Source organism: Protopterus annectens, chromosome 1.part2 (assembly GCF_019279795.1).
Source record: "Protopterus annectens isolate FY-2018-M chromosome 1.part2, PAN1.0, whole genome shotgun sequence".
NCBI lineage: Eukaryota > Metazoa > Chordata > Ceratodontiformes > Protopteridae > Protopterus > Protopterus annectens.
In genome coordinates, this window is record NC_056727.1 from 761,221,976 (window position 1) to 761,240,332 (window position 18,357).

At 40.6% G+C, this 18,357-nt stretch overlaps 1 protein-coding gene across 1 annotated transcript in view; it reads left to right on the forward strand.

The window, feature by feature from the left end:
• Positions 1 to 15,424, forward strand: part of LCLAT1 (lysocardiolipin acyltransferase 1) — a 1,316,330-nt gene extending 1,300,906 nt beyond the window's left edge. The window contains exon 8 of the mRNA XM_044058897.1: positions 13,897 to 15,424. Coding sequence (XP_043914832.1) covers positions 13,897 to 14,399 — 503 coding nt within the window. The 3' untranslated portion in view covers positions 14,400 to 15,424. The remainder of the gene's footprint in view (positions 1 to 13,896) is intronic.
• Positions 15,425 to 18,357: the final 2,933 nt, after the last annotated feature.

Consider the following 18,357-nt stretch of genomic DNA (forward strand, 5'->3'; position numbering starts at 1 on the left):
AGTGCCTAGCTCCAGTCATTGCATTTTGCAGGCAAAGAAATATTCAAATATACCCATACCTGGACGATTGTCTTATTCAGGCAGAAAGCCAGGACATACTATTAAATCATCTGGAATTTGTAAAGAAATTGCTAACTTCTCTGGGGTACACCATAAATGAAAAGAAATCACATATTGTATGCCAACAAATTGTATTCTTGGGAACAAGCTTGAATACAACTTCCCCGATGGCCTACCTCACGCCAGAGAAAAAAATTCATTTGACAGCCTTCTTCAAACTACTGGCCACAAAGACCCAGCTATCTGCAAGGAAAATACTGCAGGCCCTGGGGTCATGGCCTCCTGCATTCTACTAATTCCATATGCAAGACTGCATATGAGGAAACTACAATGGTATCTAAAAGCCTATGGTGTCAACATTCTTAGGATCTAGAATCAATGATTCCTATCATACCTTGTCTACAGATAGAGTTCCTTTGGTGGGCAGAGGTCTGCCACCAAAACAAGGGACTGCCATTCACTCTACCCCCTGCCGCCCAATCCCTAACAACAGACGCATCAGACTATGCATGGGGGGCTCACTTGGCAGGGCAGTGCATTCAGGACAAATGGAACCCAAGTCAAAAGCACCTGCATATCAATCAAAAAGAAATCTTAGCTGTACAGTATGCTCTGACAGCCTTCAAGGACCACATTCTTCCAGGACAATTATTGGTAAAGACGGACAACACCACTGCTATGTGGTACATAAACAAGCAGGGGGGAACCCACTCATACCCTTTCTGAAGACTAGCCATGGCACTGTGGAACACAGCCTTGAGCTACCAAGTGCACCTACAGGCTCATTTCCTTCCAGGAAAGCTAAATACACTGGCAGATGACCTAAGCAAAAATCTCATGGACCCACACAAGTGGAAACTGGACCAAAGATATTCAACATGTTGAGAAACAAATGGGGGGGACTCCAGAGATAGACCTGTTTGCCTCCCCCCAGAACTACCAATTGGACAAATTCTGCTCAAGGACTCCCCACAAACAAGATTGGAAAGTTGATGCCCTGTCCTTCACTTGGAAAAACCTATCAGTTTATGCCTTTCCCCCTCTGCCTCTCCTCTCCAAGGTACTACTAAAGATCAAACAGGACAAACCAAGGACAATACTGATTGCACCAGACTGGCCATGCCAACACTGGTACCCCCTCTTGCGCAGTGTGTCACTGTTGGCACTATGGCACCTGCCTCAGACCCCTGCTCTGCTGTCTCAGCAGGAGGGCCAGATTCTGCAGCCACAGATTCAAACCCTGAACTTGGCAGCCTGGCTAATTACCTGATCTCTCCGTTATCATCCCTTAGTAAGCAAGTGGTTGATGTCATTCTGGAGGCAAGGAGGCCTAGTACTAGAAAATACTATGCTGAAAAATGGAAAATTTTCTGTTCCTGGAGCCAAACTCAGGGGACTGGCACAGCAGAGCCCAATTTACCTCAGATTCTTCAATACTTAACTGAGATGCTTCACAAGGGCCTTTCCTTTTCCTCCATCAAAATTCATGCCTCAGCCATTTCAGCTCATTACAGTACAGAACCACCCCTCTTCTGTCATCCAGTGTTGAAGCAATTCCTCAGAGGGGCCAAAAACTTAAGACCACCCAGGAGAGCCCCTACTCCAGCCTGGGACCTTAACTTTGTATTGGAAAAGCTCACTCCACCTCCCTTCAAGCCAGCTGCAAATGCAAAGTTGAAATTCCTTTCTTTGAATACAGCCTTCCTTCTGGCCATCACTTCAGATAGAAGGGTGTCCGAATTACAGGCCCTCATGGCTGTGGAGCCTTTCATCATCTTTCATGCGGACAGGGTGTCCTTCAGGACCAACCCCTCCTTCATGCCCAAGGTGGTATCCAGTGTGGCCCTTAATCAGTCGATTCATTTGCCAACCTTCTTTTCTAATCCACAGAACAAAGGGGAACGAATACTGCACTCCTTGGACATGCATAGACAAGTTAGATTTTACTTGGACAGGACTAAACCTCTCAGGAAATCTGAACAGCTGCTGGTTGCATTTGCTGCAGGGGCAGAGGGGAAGGCTATTTCAAAGCATACCATTTCTAAGTGGATAGGCCATTGCATTCATTTCTGCTATAAGCACCATGGAAAACCTACCCCACAGGGGATAAGACCACATTCAACCAGAGCTGCATCTACCTCTACAGCCTTTCTCAGAGGTGTCCCTACCAGAGACATCCTAGAAGCTACTACCTGGAGTTCTGTACATATCTTCACCAAGCATAACCACTTGCCATTTTTTTCTAAATCCAGAGCTGGCTTTGCCACTGCAGTCTTGCAGGGTCTTATAGCTGGTCCTAATGCAATCTAATTACCTCCTCCCATCCTTAGCTTTGGGAATCTACCCAAATGTGATGACTGCAACAGTGAAACATGAAGAACATAGTACAGTTGTGTACACTTACCATAAATATAGATTTTTGAGTGTATTCACTGTTGCAGTCCTGGTTACCCTCCCCTCAAGCCCCCTCACTTCTATTGACTATACCTCTATTCTTGTTTACTATGCTTAAAGCTTTTTGGTGTATTTGCTTTTTTGCTGGAGGTGTAACCTTGTATATAACTGCTTCCCATTATGGGGGCACCTGACATCTGGGGCAAGAAAAACTGATGTAATGGCATTGGCTACATGCTTTATACCCCTGACTACCTGACGTCATGGAAGATGAGACAACAACCGATGCAGGACCCAAGACTTTGATAATCAGGCTGACTGAGGGCTACTGCAAGCAGAATAACCCAAGTGTGATGACTGCAACAGTGAATGCACTCGAACATCTACATTTATGGCAAGTGTACACAACTGTATCACACCATGGTAACACAATGCAGTGCACTAGTAACTGTATATTGCATTGCCCTTGGTAGAGTCTGTGAAGAAAAATAGAAAGAATTGAGAGATCTGTAAATACTGGGAAAGTCTGGAGTGTCCACCTGAAAGCAGACATACTCTTAAAACACCTTAGCAAACACCACAACATGCCTCAGTGAGCTTATAAAATAGCCTGTTCTGATTAAAGTTATTCTTGCAAATGTCTGTATGTAAATGTTACTCTACTCTACCCCACCTTACAGCTGAATATGGTCAGCTGCCCTAAACAGCCTTTCCTCATTCAATGGGTAAACTGTACCTGACAAGCCTCCCCCCAGACTTTCTCAGGTCCATGTTCAGGGCTACTGAGGAGACTCAAGTGCCTCAGGGCAACTTCATTTATGCTGCTGAGGAGGATTTTTTGTAATGTCCAAAGTCAGTTCTCACCATGACCACGCATACTATCTTGGGAAGCACATGCAGTGGTCCTGCTGTTGTGGAATATTAGCCAGTGCCCTGTCTACCCAAAGACAATGCTCCCTGACCTCCACTATAGGTCAGCAGTGATGTGCAGTCATGTTCATGCTCTCCCTCTACATTGGGCACACTCATCTTCCCTTGCCATTCCCTCAGACAGCAGAGCTGCTAATTGAATCCAGGTCATTGTGCCATGGCCAGGGCTTTATCTCTGTACTCCATGGTGCTGACTATGTGAATGCTATGTTTTTATTGTAGTATACATGCTTTGTATGCAATACTGATTTCCTAGAGAAAATTGTACAACTTTAATTTCTAACGTAAATCAATATTCAGAAATAAATATCTAAACTGGCATTTATACGGTAATAATAGTTTGTTTTTTTTTTCAAAATGTTTCTTTAATATTTTTCATACTGTAGATGTGTAGATGGTGTGAGCTGCAGGTACTCTGCAGTGTTTTTTTCATCATCTTCACTATTATGCAACTCTGGAGTTGGTGTATATAAATTGGGGTTGTGAGAGCCAGCCCCCCCCCCCCCACAAGGGGTGCAGCTGAGTTGCAGTCTTGCTAAAAATATTATTTTGTATTTACACATTTTCACATTATGCGTCATCATACAGTAAAGTTGAAGAATCATGACTAAGGTTTTGGATGACTCTGTGGAACATAGGGAAGGCATTTAAATTTAATGCTCAAGTTTTTTGAAATTAACTTAAAGGGATTTAATGTTTTCTTTGCAAAAAAAAATTGTAATTGTGCATCTTTTAGATTTTGTTTTGTTTAGTATGGGAGTATTTTCCTACTACAAGCATTATTTCCTTTGTTTGTTTATTTATTATTATTTATTTAATTAGTTGTTGATGTTAGATGTTCGCAAACAGCGGCTTAGCAACATTCATTGTTTTTCCAAATTGCATTCAGATGTTAAGCTGGATTCCAAAACATTTTATGTTCAATGTAAGACATTTCTGCAAGCAAGATGTTTCCCAAAAAAGGTTTGCAGGGAGAAAATATGCAAGTTAAGATTTGCACAACCCTCTTTAGTTTCCTTCTGCAGTACACTTGAATCCAAGAAATGTTTAGTTATGGGGGTTGGGAGAGTGGCCTAATGGTTAAGGTGTTTGCCTTACAAACACAAGGTGCAGGGTTTGAGTCTCACAAGGGATAATTGGCTAAGCTTAAAATGGCTCACAAGGGCAGTTAGCCTAGTACTAACCTATGAACCTATGAATGAATTGCAAGAGGGCAAAGGTTTAATAAAGAAGTCAATCATGGCATGCTATTTCAACTGCTGATCAAGAATGCAGGTCATCAGGAAATAAGTGCAATATGTACCACATAGGTGTTACAGCTAAGACATATACCATGTGTTTATAAAACATACGTCCCAAGTCTGGTTCACCAGGCTGTCACTGAGAGGACATCCCCAGTGTATGTTCTTGATTATGATCCATTGTGTTGTGCAGTACTGCTTTCATGAATGTAAACATGCTTTTTAGAAGGAAAACATATCTTCCTCAGCAATGCACAGCCTATTAACATTGTATGCTGACCTGTTATAGGCACATATGGCCACATTGTGCTGCAGCCATTCCATCCCAGAGACGTATACCTGTTCGCCAGCCTAGGTCATAGAGGTTGTCTAGAGAACCAGTAACGTAGTTAGAAGGGCTGGGCCCTGCTAGCACTCTGCAGTCTCATTACTAAATACAGATGTAAAATGCCATGTATACTTAATGCGTTTCATCTGCACAGAATGTTTTGTAATGGTATTATGTTGCAACAGCTTGCATGCAGTACATTTCTTCTTATTTATGGCCAACATTAGCAAGATATTCATGGTTGGCTGCCTGTCAACAGCTCCCACAAAAGATTGTGCTATAAATGTTCAGTCACTTCCTCATAACATATGCATTACTCTAGTAAAGTCTGCACACCAGGGCAGTAATCCATTACTTATGTAATGGCTACACAAAGCTACCCCATCTTTATGGAATACTTACTTGAGTTTTGTATTTTCTTGTTTTTTCTTTAATCCTTTCCATATTTACAACTGTGGCATAAATAAAACTATTGTTGTATCTTATATTTTGGTTGTTAGTTCTTTATCATTTTTGCTTCTGTGGTTGCTTATTTGGTTCATAGGTTGGTACTAGGCTATCAGCCCTAGGGCCTATACAAGCCTATCCATAACAATTCCCTGACTATTTCTTCCCACACTGTTTACTTCCCTGGACCCCTGTCTAGCAGGGGGACTGACGTGATCCCCAGGGTGAATTTCCTTTCTCCCACCCAATCATCAAGGTTCCTTTTGAAGAGGGCCAAAGAGGCACTCTACTTGACATGTATGGGCAATCTATTCCAGAGTCTGGGGAGTCTCTGGGTCAGGAACCTATCCCTCCAGCATGTTTTCTTTATTGTGATGACAAGGTTTAGATCCCTGGAGCGTGTGGCTCTGAGGGATTGAGATTTCTTTAACTGTAGCATGTCCAACAGCTCTGGGTTTGACATGGCCTTGTATGTTAAGCAGAGATCACCTCTGAGTAGACGATATGCGACAGAGTATAGCTGGAGTTTTTTAAGGCGGTCAGCGTAGGGCATCTGCTTTAGGCCTGTGATTCTTTTAGTGAGGTATTTCTGCGGCCTTTCCAATTGTTGCAGATGTCTTGGGAGGTACATACCAAAGGGGATGTTGTATTCTATAATGGGTCTTATGAGGGATGAGTACAGTGGGACAATGACCTCCTTTTTTCTGGATGAAAAGCCCTTAGTGATGAGGTGTGCCACATAGAAGGATTTCCTGACTGTTGTGGCAATGTGGTTATCGAAGGGGAGACCACTGTCCACATGTGTCCCTAAGTCTCTTATCACACTTTCGGTGTTTAGTGTACTGCCACCTATATGGTAATTCATGGGTACATGTTTTTTCCCAAAGGGGATAACTGTACATTTCTTGGCATTGAGCTTGAGCCCATGGCTCTGGCACCAAGCATCTGTTTCTGTAAGGCCCTTTTGTGGAGTATCCACATCATTTGGGGATTCAATAATGGCTCCCAGTTTGCAGTCATCTGCGAACTTTGTTATCCAGAGTCCCTTAGTGTTGGCCTGTACTTCAGAGAAGTAGATGCCAAACAAGAGCGGTCCCAGGACTGAACCCTGAGGTACTCCACTTGTCACTTGTCTGGAGCTGGATTTGGAGTTGGCTACTTTTACAGTGTGGGTTCTATCAGTAAGCCAGTTAGCAACCCATTGGGTGAGGTAGGGATTAATGCCCAGCTTAGTAAGTTTATCTATGATTCCAGAGTGGGGAATGGTGTCAAAGGCCTTGGCAAGGTCTAGATAGGCTGTGTGGACCACCTTACCCTTGTCCATGGCTCTGGAGACTGATTCAAAGAAGTCAATCAGGTTCAGGAGACAAGATCGGCCCTTCATGAACCCAAACTGGGTGGGGTCCAGTGTTTGAAGGTTGCCAATGTCTTTGTTTATAAGTTCCATGATAATATGCTCCATGGCCTTGCAGATAAGGCTTGTCAGACTGATGGGACTGTAGTTTCTGGGATCCAAGGTGGATCCCCCCTTGTGGAGTGGGATAACTGTAGCTCTGCACCACTCAGTGGGCACGAAACCTGAGGTGAGGCTATGATTAAACATGGCACTTAGGTGAGGTGCCAGTTCATATTGTAGTTCATGTAGTACACAGCCCGGGATGTCATCTGGTCCCATGGATGCTGTATTCTTAGCTTTGGAGAGTGCGTTTTTTACCTGTGTGGCCGTTATTACCGGAATTTGGCAATCTTCCGGTATTGAGATGGGCCATTGAGGGGGTGGGGGGGGGGTGAAGTTGGCACTGAATTGATCTGCCAGGATATTGGCAATATCCTTGGGATCAGTATATTTAATGCCATTCTGTTTTAGCTCAGAGCAGATCTGAGCATTGCCATTTAGATTCTTGACATAGTTATAGAATGCCTTGTGGTTGTCTTTGGAATCTTTGGCAATTTTATTTTCGTAACTAGCTTTGGAGGATTTTATGAGGGATCTCAGTTTCTTACTGAGGCTGGTAAAAAAGTTTTTTGCATCCTGGGATTTTCCTCTTTTCTGCAACAGTTTCTTCCTTTTGTTGTAAAGTTTGTTTATGGCAGGGGACCACCAGATTGGCTTCCTTTTTTTTGGATGAGAGCATCTTGGTTCTATTTGGGATGGCACGATTCATGCATGAGCGGATGTGCTCGTACAGTGCCTTAGTGTAGGATTCAACAGTTGAACTTTCATTTCCCGTTTGCATGGGTGTCATGAAGTTTACTTCTGACTTGAGTAGCATGAAGTTGGCTTTGGAGAAGTTTTTTATGGAGGTTTCCTTACTGGGGGGTGGGGGTGGGATGTGAATGTTAAGGATGATTAGCTTATGGTCAGACTTGACTAACGAGGGGGTGACCATAGGTGTGGAGCATTGATTTCCCATGTTGGTAATGACCAGGTCTAGGATATTGGAGCCCCTAGTGGGACTATGGATTAGTTGATCCAGGGCGTTGGAATTTATGAATTCCAAGAACTGTTGGGCAAAGGTGTTGAGTAGTTTTCCCAGTTAATGGCAGGGTAGTTAAAATCACCCAGTATTAGGGTGTTTGGTTCTATCTTAATATTTTCCAGTATGTTTAGAATTATTATTATTGCTGTTTTTCACATTATAGCATTGCTGCATGAGGTTGCACATGTGCATTTAATTAAATTAGTCTTATTTTGGGGGTTTTTGGTATTTAATAGAGCAGCTTTTACGGTGCTTTCTTTATTTGGGCTTTATTTTTAATTGGTGATTCCCTTAGATGTGTCATTTTACTGCCTGTTAGTAGCCTTCTCTTCATTTTTGCATATACATTTTATGATTTGTTCATTTTACTGCTTCATTTGTCTTCATGATGGATCATAGCATAGCTTATTGTTGTTCTGAGAGTTATTGAAAGGTGTGAGAGATGTCAGAGAACATTAATCTGTTGCTTAGAACTACATGTGGAAATGAAGAGAAAGCTGCCACAGTACTGATGAACACAAGAAAGACACGAGTAAGCCATGTTTACATGCAGAAAAAAGATGTATTGACTGCACCATAGGAAAAAAGTAACACAACCAAACCAAAGCAAGACACCACAGAACTACCATTAAAACTAAAGCTGGATACAGTGGTTGTAGCCATGTAAATTGGTAAATGTGATAGTGGAATATGGCTGGTCACTTAAGCTGTGTAATGCATAGCTTTTAAAAGGAGCCCTGCTGACTTGTTCATTTGAGTACTTATGATTTATAGGACCTTATTGCCTAATAGAGTTTCATTTTTTGTCATTAGATTTTTTTATCCCAGAGATTCAGTTTCTGCAGTGCAGTGTTTTGCAATTCAGAGATAACATTACCTGCAATAAGAAAATACATCAACAGTCATTAAGAAATAACCTCATAGCTCCCTCTCAACATAGTTTTCACCCTGGTCATAGTACTACCACAGCCTTACGTTCTTTTATTGATACCATTAACAAAGCACTTAATGCTAGCCAATCTACTTCTGTACTCCTACTGGACCTATCAGAAGCATTTGACACTGTATCACACCCTAAGCTTTTACAACACTTAGAAAAACTTGGATGCGCTCTATTTTCCTCTTACCTGCATAACAGAGAGCAGTCAGTTAAGTGGCAAACCCAACAATCAGAATACCTGGCAAACAACATTGGTGTTCCCCAAGGGTCCATTTTAGGAGCACTACTCTTCAGTATTTTCATTAATGATCTAAATAAAGCCTCCCAACAAAGCGTATTGATTCAATACGCAGATGATTCAGCTGTCATCTCCTCCTCCAACAACTTCACTAACCTCCAGAGGATCACCCAAGATACCTTCTCTTTCATTGAAACCTGGCTAAATGGCACCCAATTAATGCTGAACCCCCAAAAACTAAACCATTAATATTCTCATCAAAGTCTCTAACTGTAGAATTAAATTTTTTTTATCATAATAAAACAGAAATTGAACAAGTACAATACGCAAAACCTTTAGGAATTACTATCGATGATAAACTTTCCTTTGAACAACACATACTGAATACAGTAAAGAAAAATTTCAAACTGGGAAAATTATACCGACATAAACTTTAACTAGATAAACTAAGATAAAACTAGCTAACACCTTACTTATTCCATCCCTCTTATATGAAAGCCTTATTTTCACCAACCTTCATGCATCCCTCAGCAGTAAGCTGCAATCTTGTTACTACAAAATAGCATCTCTAACTTGCCCAACTTCTCATACCACTGCAATGCTGTCTCAAACCTGTCCTGGCTAGAATGTCACCACTATCTCTACTTTACTCAGTTAACACTTGCTCACGAGCTTATTTTCCAACCTGATAGGTGTCCTGCTCTTCAGTCTATATTACACACATACACCCCTAATCGACCCCTACGGTCCTCAGAAAGAACACTCCTATATGTATCTAAACCTAATAAGAGAAGAGGTCAATGCCTACACTCATGCAACATTGCCAAACTATGGAATAGCCTTACCTCATCTATTACTCAACTTGACACCCTTTTGTCCTTTAAAGCTGCTCTAAAAACCCACTTCTTAAAAAATCCTACCTGTACCTGTGAAATACAATGTAAGCCCCTTAACCTGTCAAACAATTTTTACTTAATTCTTGCCTTCAACCTTCTCTTATATCTTTTCTTCTTCTCTGAATCTTTATTCTCCTGCCTATGATATGCATCCCTGTTATTAATGTTCATCGATTACTCTCCGTTGTATTGTAACATGTTTCACTGTCCTAATGTCTATTAGGCTTCTGTGATTGAAAGTTTATTTTACGTATTTTATATGCATCTCTCTAATTTTGTATTTGCTTTTATCTGTTCCTGTATAATTTGTACAATATATTGTTTGTCTGTTTAACTGTGGAGCTTTTCTCCCCGGGCCTCCACTGAAAATGGGTTTCTGACCCAGTGGACCTTCCTGGTCAACAAATGCCAATAAATAAATAAAATAAATAAATAAATTGGTGGCTAATTTGGCTGTGTCTGAATTACCGTTTACTAATGTGAGTGATAAGCAGTGCTTTTCTGTGGTTAACACTGGTGGGTGTTGCATCTTGTTGGCACAGGCACCCCCCCATTCACTTTCCCACACATCTTCAAACACACACACGCACACACACACACACACACACCATACCCAACCATGTGTTATCAGAACATTCCTGAATTTCTCCTTCTTCTTCTTTCGGCTTTTCCCGGTTAGGGGTCACCACAGCAGATCACCTGTCCGCTCATGGTTGGCAGTAGAGTTTTACGGTGTCGAGTTGCCAGCCCGGCGCCCAACCTTCCATGGAAGGCACATACACACACAGACGCTTGCGCCTAGGGCTAATTTAGAGTGTCCAATCCACCTACATCATATGCCTTTGGGATGTGGGAGGAAACCAGGGCACCCGGAGGAAACCCATGCGACCACGGGGAGGACATGCAGACTCCGCACAGAAGGCACCCTAGCCAAGGATCGAACCGGAGAACCTCTTGCTGTGAGGCGACAACGCTAACCGCTGCACCACTGTGGCCGCCCTATTCTTGACTTTATCCTGCCTTGCTAAATTATGGATGATTACAGTTAGTCATTAATGCAAAGACATTAGAGCACACCTGTCCTTTACTAAATGCATGATTATACAAAAGCTGTTATCCTAGCAATTTTTTAAATTTGTAGGAGGACTAAATAAAGTCTGTCCATGCTTTCGTCCCACCATTAATTTTGGCTTTGTCTTAGCGTGTTGCACTGTGAGGTTGTGCAGTATGTGTATTGTTTCCTGGCCCTCTGCCTTATAAGTCATGAATTGTTGCAGACTTAGAATAATGCCCAAGATCCTCATTACATGTTAAAAAACACCATGCTACACTAATTTTGTGAGTTAGCATAGCAAGTCAGTACTGAGTTTTTTTTTTTTTTTTTTTTTTGTGCCAGGGTACAGCCTGCCTTTTTTTTTTTTTTTTATAAAGGTAATACTATCATCTGTGGTGGGGCAGAGGACTAACATTCCCTGATCCACAGCTTCCTTTTTTTCTCAGTGCCATTCAGGCACTATATGCAGAATATCTCTGGGGTGTCTGTTGTTTCCCCATCTACATTTAAGTGCAGTAAGGCATGATCGTAAGGGCGCATCCCTGGTGTCTTGCTTTCCCCTATCCCACATCATGTTAAAGTGCTGTAGAGGCACAGTATGTTGAAGACTTATTCCTGGTGTCTATCCCTCCCCCATCCCCGTTAAGTTTAAATGCCATTAAGGAAAAATGATACAAGGTTATCCTTTTAAGGCAACATGATACAAGGTTATCCTTACTGACTAGTGTTTTCTCCCAGCCCGCATGGACAGTTATCCCTGGTGGTCCCCCCAACCCACTGTTGCAGGGTTTGCTCATTAGTGCAAGGGTGTGGAAGTATTACAGCCACCCCAACACCCACAGAGTCACACATTTCATTCCACACAGACACAACCCCTCTCCCTACCTGATCACAGAAATAAACACACTCATCCATTCAGCCGTACACACAAACACACACACACACACACACAAATGCACATTACCTACCTCCCCAACTCCTCCAGTTGCTACCTCCTAGGTGGGCACATAGACACAAACACACACAAAGCTCCTCGTATACAGTCAGGCGCCCACACCCTAACAGTGTCTGACTGCTAAATTCCCTTGCACTTATTTCTACCACAATTTAATATAACATCCTTTTGGCTGTGTTCGTTACTGCAAGTGGCCAGGAGCAGTTGTGCAAATTTACACGCCCGAGTGATTCTCTGAATTGCTGGACTGCAGACAGTTCTGGGGGAGAGCACAGTGCTAATCAGCATATGCCTTTCCCCCAGAATGCCTCATTATTGTTTAACAAAAGCACGGTGGTAGGGATGTCTCTGAATTCGAAAAAGTTATTGCTAGATGTATGTACACCAGTTCAGGTCTATATGTATCAACTGATTTTGGAGTTTAAGTATTTACTTTATTTTTATGCCTGCTTAGGATTCTAAATATTTTGAAGTAAAGGCATTGGTTTAGGGTAGTTCTTTTATATTTAGAAAAAACACTTTTGTTAGTATTGGTTGATTTGTTTGATTTGAAAATGTAATTTTGAAGTCTGTCCAGTCAAGGTTTTCACTTCATAATCTCGAATTACTGAAATCCTGAATTTCATTAACCCGAGACTATAAAGTTGATCCATTCACAATACCGAAATCCACAATCCCGAATCATACAGCCACGAACATACGTGCACCATACACTTCATAACACACACATCATTCCACCCACAGCACACAAATCACACAATCCTACACTACATATAAGCAGGGGGGCAAGCCCCCCTGCACCCCCCACACCCCCCTACTTATATATACCAACACTGAGGTCGCACATAGCATAAAAAAAAAATCACACCACGCCATCCTCCACTCGCTCGCACACTCACACTTTCCTCCCTACCCTTACCAACACATACAAAGTACACAAACACTCACTCACCTGCAATCTCAGGCACCATAACACTACAGGCAACGTACCAGAAATGCATAAGTGCTGATTCGAGATATTTGAATTTGCTCTTATGCACTTTCGGCATTCTGGTTTTCTCCTTCATGGTCTCGGGTTACTGAAATTTGGGATTTAGTAATTCGAGATTATGAAGTGTAACCCTAGTCAAATCTGTAGCTTTATGCTCAAATTGTTTTTGTCACCTATGGTTCTTTGATTGGAATCGGGATCTTTAAACACTGTGTAGGCAGAACTGTGAGTTTGTTTGTCACATTTTCATGTATATATATATATATATATATATATATATATATATATATATATATATATATATATATAGTCTTCTGCAGCTATCCTTTGTAATGTAGATCATGCTAGTTTGCAACTGATATTTTAAGCTGGCGCTGTTAGGGCTTAGCTATTTCTCAGATACTGCAGATTTCCTTCTCAACTCAAAATATAGAAGCAGCTGTGCTCTAATTTTTGACTTCTTTTATGCATCAGTCTCTCAGTACTACAGAGTCTACTGGTAAGCCTGGCATTTCGCTTTTTTGGCTTCTTACTTGTTGTTAGCCACACACACTGTTTACTTTCTGTTACATTTCCCATCACTAAGGCCTAATCAGAGTTGGGAACACAACACTCTGGCAGACTGTTCTTGGTGTGCAACTTATGTTTAGATTCCACTCCTTCATTAGTTTAGTCGAACTATAATCATGTCCTAGTAACATTTTAAGTTGTTTATATTGTTTTTCAAAGCTCGCCTGTGACATTAATTCCTACAGGAAGTCAGGAAACTCATAGCTTCAAAAATAAAAGTACACCTGCTGTGCTGTGTCTGGCAAAGTACCCGTGGCACTTGCATGACCTTGAAAGTTTATGTACCGTAGTAGGTAAATCGAACTAATAAATGGTACTAACATTGAAAATGTCACATTAACTATAAACATTTCTATGTTTTCATTATTTTAGGTCACAACTTGGATGCAATTCATGACATCACAGTTGCATACCCTCTCAACATTCCTCAGACAGAGGCACATCTGCTGAATGGGAACTTCCCAAAAGAGATCCACTTCCATGTTCGCAGGTATCCTGTGAGTGTGTTACCAGCTTCCACAGAAGAGCTGCAAACGTGGTGCCAGCAGAGGTGGCAAGAGAAAGAAGAGCAACTTCGTTGTTTTTATGAGGGTGAAAAGTACTTTGATGTCTCACGGTGCAGTAAAATTCCACCCTGCAAATCCGAGCTCAGAGTCCTCCTTGTGAAATGCAGCTCTCTTCTGTTTTGGACAGTTTTTATTCTGTCCATGTTTGTGTTGCTCTATTGGTCCAGTCTTGCACGTTGGTACTTTCTTTTTATGATGGTTATTTTCGTGGTTCAGGAAAAGGTATTTGGTGGATTGGAGTACATTGAACTTGCATGTCATAGATACCTCAATAAAAGGCAAAATACTCCTCTAAAGAAGACAGAGTGAAAAAGAAGGAATCTGTCCAGTTGCAGGCACTCTATATAGTCTCTAAATGAAGGGACCTTACAGCTTTTATTTCTGCATGAATCAGTCATTTCTTCTTTTATCATTTCTCATTTCAGTGGACTTATGAATTGCATTGCAGTCAGCTTAGGTGTCAGGGTCATACTATTTTAATTATGGAGATTTTTTTTTTTCTAAAATTGTAACTTAATAAACATGTGATGGGTTGTATGGTTTATGCTGAAATGTCATCATGACTGTGGTGAGGTGGCAAAATCATAAAAGCTTAGTGCTGCAAATTCTTGAGAAGCAGCATTACCATATTGTAAAATTACTTAATTATGAAACAAAAAAAAATCACCTCTTTGATTGTTTTATAAAAATCAATTTGTTACTTTGAAAATTAGCATTATTGAAGACCGACATTACCTTGGCTGAGCCTAGGAAATTTTCTTCTTTGTTGATATAATTAAAATTCGACTTAGAGCTACCAGTAATGAGACTCACAGTATGTTATAAAATTTTTAGACATTATGCAGGCTGGGACTGCATCCACAGAATAGTGTTTATGTACAGGAAACCATCAGTGACATAATATGCAGTTTCCTATCTTTAATCCCATCTTTTGGTAATTTATATCCGAAAGGACATGGGATTTAGTAGGTGCTCCACAAGTGCTGAGGAAGGGTCCCCATCTAAGACAGATGCATCCTATCTTTGATTAGCAGCCAGATACCAGTGGGATAGCCAGGGAATAGAAACAAGCCAGCAGCTAGCAGTTGGCTGTCTTGTACTAGGGGAAGAGGTGAAGGATAAACGTTCACTGTTAGTGCCTCATGACTGAAGCCTAGCTCCAAAGAGTGATATTCTGGTATAGCCGTTTCAGTAACATATTTTGTTTAAAAATGGGCTTGTACATCAGTTACAGAACTAGAGTAAAGGTTTGTACCTTTTTGTTGTGTCTTTTGGCTTTTCCCAGTTAGGGGTCGCCACAGCGGAACTCCAGTCCACTAATGATTGGCAGTAGATTTTTACGTGCCGAGTTGCCAGCCCTGACACACAATCTTCAATGAAGGTACGCCCATTCATGCATGTCACCAGACAGAAGATGCTCTAGCTGAGAATCAAAGGGGACAATGCCTTGCTGTGAGGCGACAGCGCTACCGCAGCACCACCACCGCAGTTAGTAAAGGTTTGTACCTATTGATATTTAATAGCAACCTCAGAACACAGTATACTGCACAGTGAGGGCTCACAATTAAACAATAACGATGTGAAACAGCAGGTCATCTTTGTAGGTATCTCAGCAGTTTGTTAACTGGGGATGGTGACACTAAATGTAGAAGCAGCTGTTGACTTTTATCAGTAGTGACATACAGGTTTAAGCAACTCATTTATTTTGTGTTGCCATTTTCTGCTATTGATTTAGTTTAACAGGTCTCTATGTACTTAGAATTCAGTTTCAAACCATTTTGCTGTACCGCTACACAGATACACTTACACAGACCTTATTTTGTTGACATAAGTTTGTGGATTCTCCTCAGTATACCAAATGATGCAAACTATGTATACTGCTGTGATCATTATTGGTACTGTAAGAGAAAAAATTTAACTTCCTAAGCTTATCTTAATTTATCCCAGAGAGTGACCTTCACAGTGGCATTGCCATGTGTCTCAGTAATGAAGGTATTTTTACCTCAGCCTCATATTTAGATAAGGCAAGATGAAACAGCATTGTTTTTAAACCAGTCTGATACCTGTCACATCCTTGTGGCAGACACAGAATCAGCTGAAGTGGTTACATGGTTCGCTGACAAATAAGGAGTACTCCCAGTCTCTGACACTCCTTGTCAAATTAGAATTTTGGAGTATGCACGTGCCCAAAACTACAAATTACACACCATACCATCGGAAACCCACCTAGGTAGAGGTCTACACTCCCGACCCCCAACTATATATACTAACTATGGGATCACTACAGAGGGGAAAAGGGCATATCTACCCATGATGGCCTACTTGCCCTGGGAAAATGTACATATTTCGGGATTTTAACTTTCATTATTTTCATGCCATGAAAATAACGTTCGGGATTTTCATCTTTTGAGATTTGAAAGGGGAACCTAGTAGTGTCACACACACAGTCTTGACCTTTATAATACAGGATCTCATGAGTTGGAGTTGCTTCACAAAGTGGTGACTGAAGACATATCCATCGTTTTTCTACTTATTTCTTATTTATTGTAAAACCTAGGGGTTTCTCACTGAGCTGTATAATGTTCTTTGTGTTTCACTGCTGCAGTCCTGACTTGTGATATTTCCTGTAAAAGAACAAAAACTGCAGTAGACCACGTCCGTTGAACCAAAAAACAATAAAATAAAAAACGAATGATAGATGCGTTTAAATAATTTAATAGAACAAAGCTTTCGGGTTTCCCCTTCTTCAGTGTATGAACAATAAATACAAAATCAATTTTTTATACATTAGAGACATGACACAACCCACCAATCAGAATACTAAAATAATTAAATATTTAAATAACCAATTAAGAATCGATTAATGCAACATCATCTGTTTTTTCTTTAAAACAGGCTTTAAACTAACTGCCCCATTCAAACCTGGTAAACTATCTGCATTCAGCTCTAAAATCCATATAAGTTCAACATTTTCTAGGTTATTATTCATATTACCCCCTCCTATATTTTTATCCAGGCTTTTAATTACCCTAAATCTAAAATGATGTTTGATCCCCTTTTCATATACATATTTAGCCACAGCGTTTGTCTCTAAATTCCTATTGACAGCAGACTTGTGTTCTATGATATGCTCCTTTAACATCCTAGAACATTTTCCTACATAAAAAAACTGGACACAGTGTGCAAGTAGCCAGCTAAACTGTGTGTGTTGTAGTGCAACTGGCGTAAGTAGTAAATCTATAACATTTCTGAGTAATGGGGTGTATAAATGTAGGATCCATTGCAATGTCTTTACAACAGCTACATCCATGACAAGGAAAGGTACAACTCCTTGTACTAGTTTGCCTACTACCCACCTTTTTTAACTCATAACAGAGTCTAGATTTTAAATTTCTTTCATTCCTATAGGTGAGTCTAGGATGGTCATATAAGATGTTTCGTAATTCAGGCATAGTTAAAAGTACACTCCAGTATTTCCTAATAATATTTTCTATGTCTTGTGTTCTGTGATTGTAAGTCAAAATATATCTTAACCTATTCTCAATACCAGTATGTGTGGGAATATTATTCATCCCATTTTCATACTCAGGGTAATTGAAATAGGGAGCTGTATTCCCATCTCTCTCACATAAAACTCCTTCCATCACTTGCTGTACCATCTCATGTGAGTAGCCCCTACTTATAAATTCAGAATCCAGCTCATTCATTCGTTGTCTATTAGAATCTTCTTCAGTATTTAACAGACTTATTCTAGAAAACTGGCTTTTTACTGTGCCCTTAAATATATGCGCAGCATGCATGCTAGTCCTAAGTGTATATCTATTTGCATGTACTGATTTTTTTTATGTACACTAGTTTTTATGGCCTCATCCTTTATCTCTAGGGTAATATCAAAGTATCGAATCAACTGGGTTGAATATGTCATTTCAAAACTTAGAAAATTAGTAGTATGATTTTAATATTCTACAAAGTCCTTTAAGCCTGTCTCATCCTCATTCCACAGCAAAAAACAGTCATCAACAAAATGCTTGTAGAAAAGCACATTTGAGTTAATAAAGCCAGCATTACTATAAATATACTTCATTTCCCATTTGACTGAGTACTAAATTAGCATAGGTATTGACCATGGGGGTACCCATGGCCACCCCTAATGTCTGTAAGTATGGTACCCCATCAAATAGAAATATATTATTAGTTAAAATAATATCTATAGTAGAACAAATAGTCTCTATTTCATTATGTGGTACACTAGTTTCTAAATTCAGAA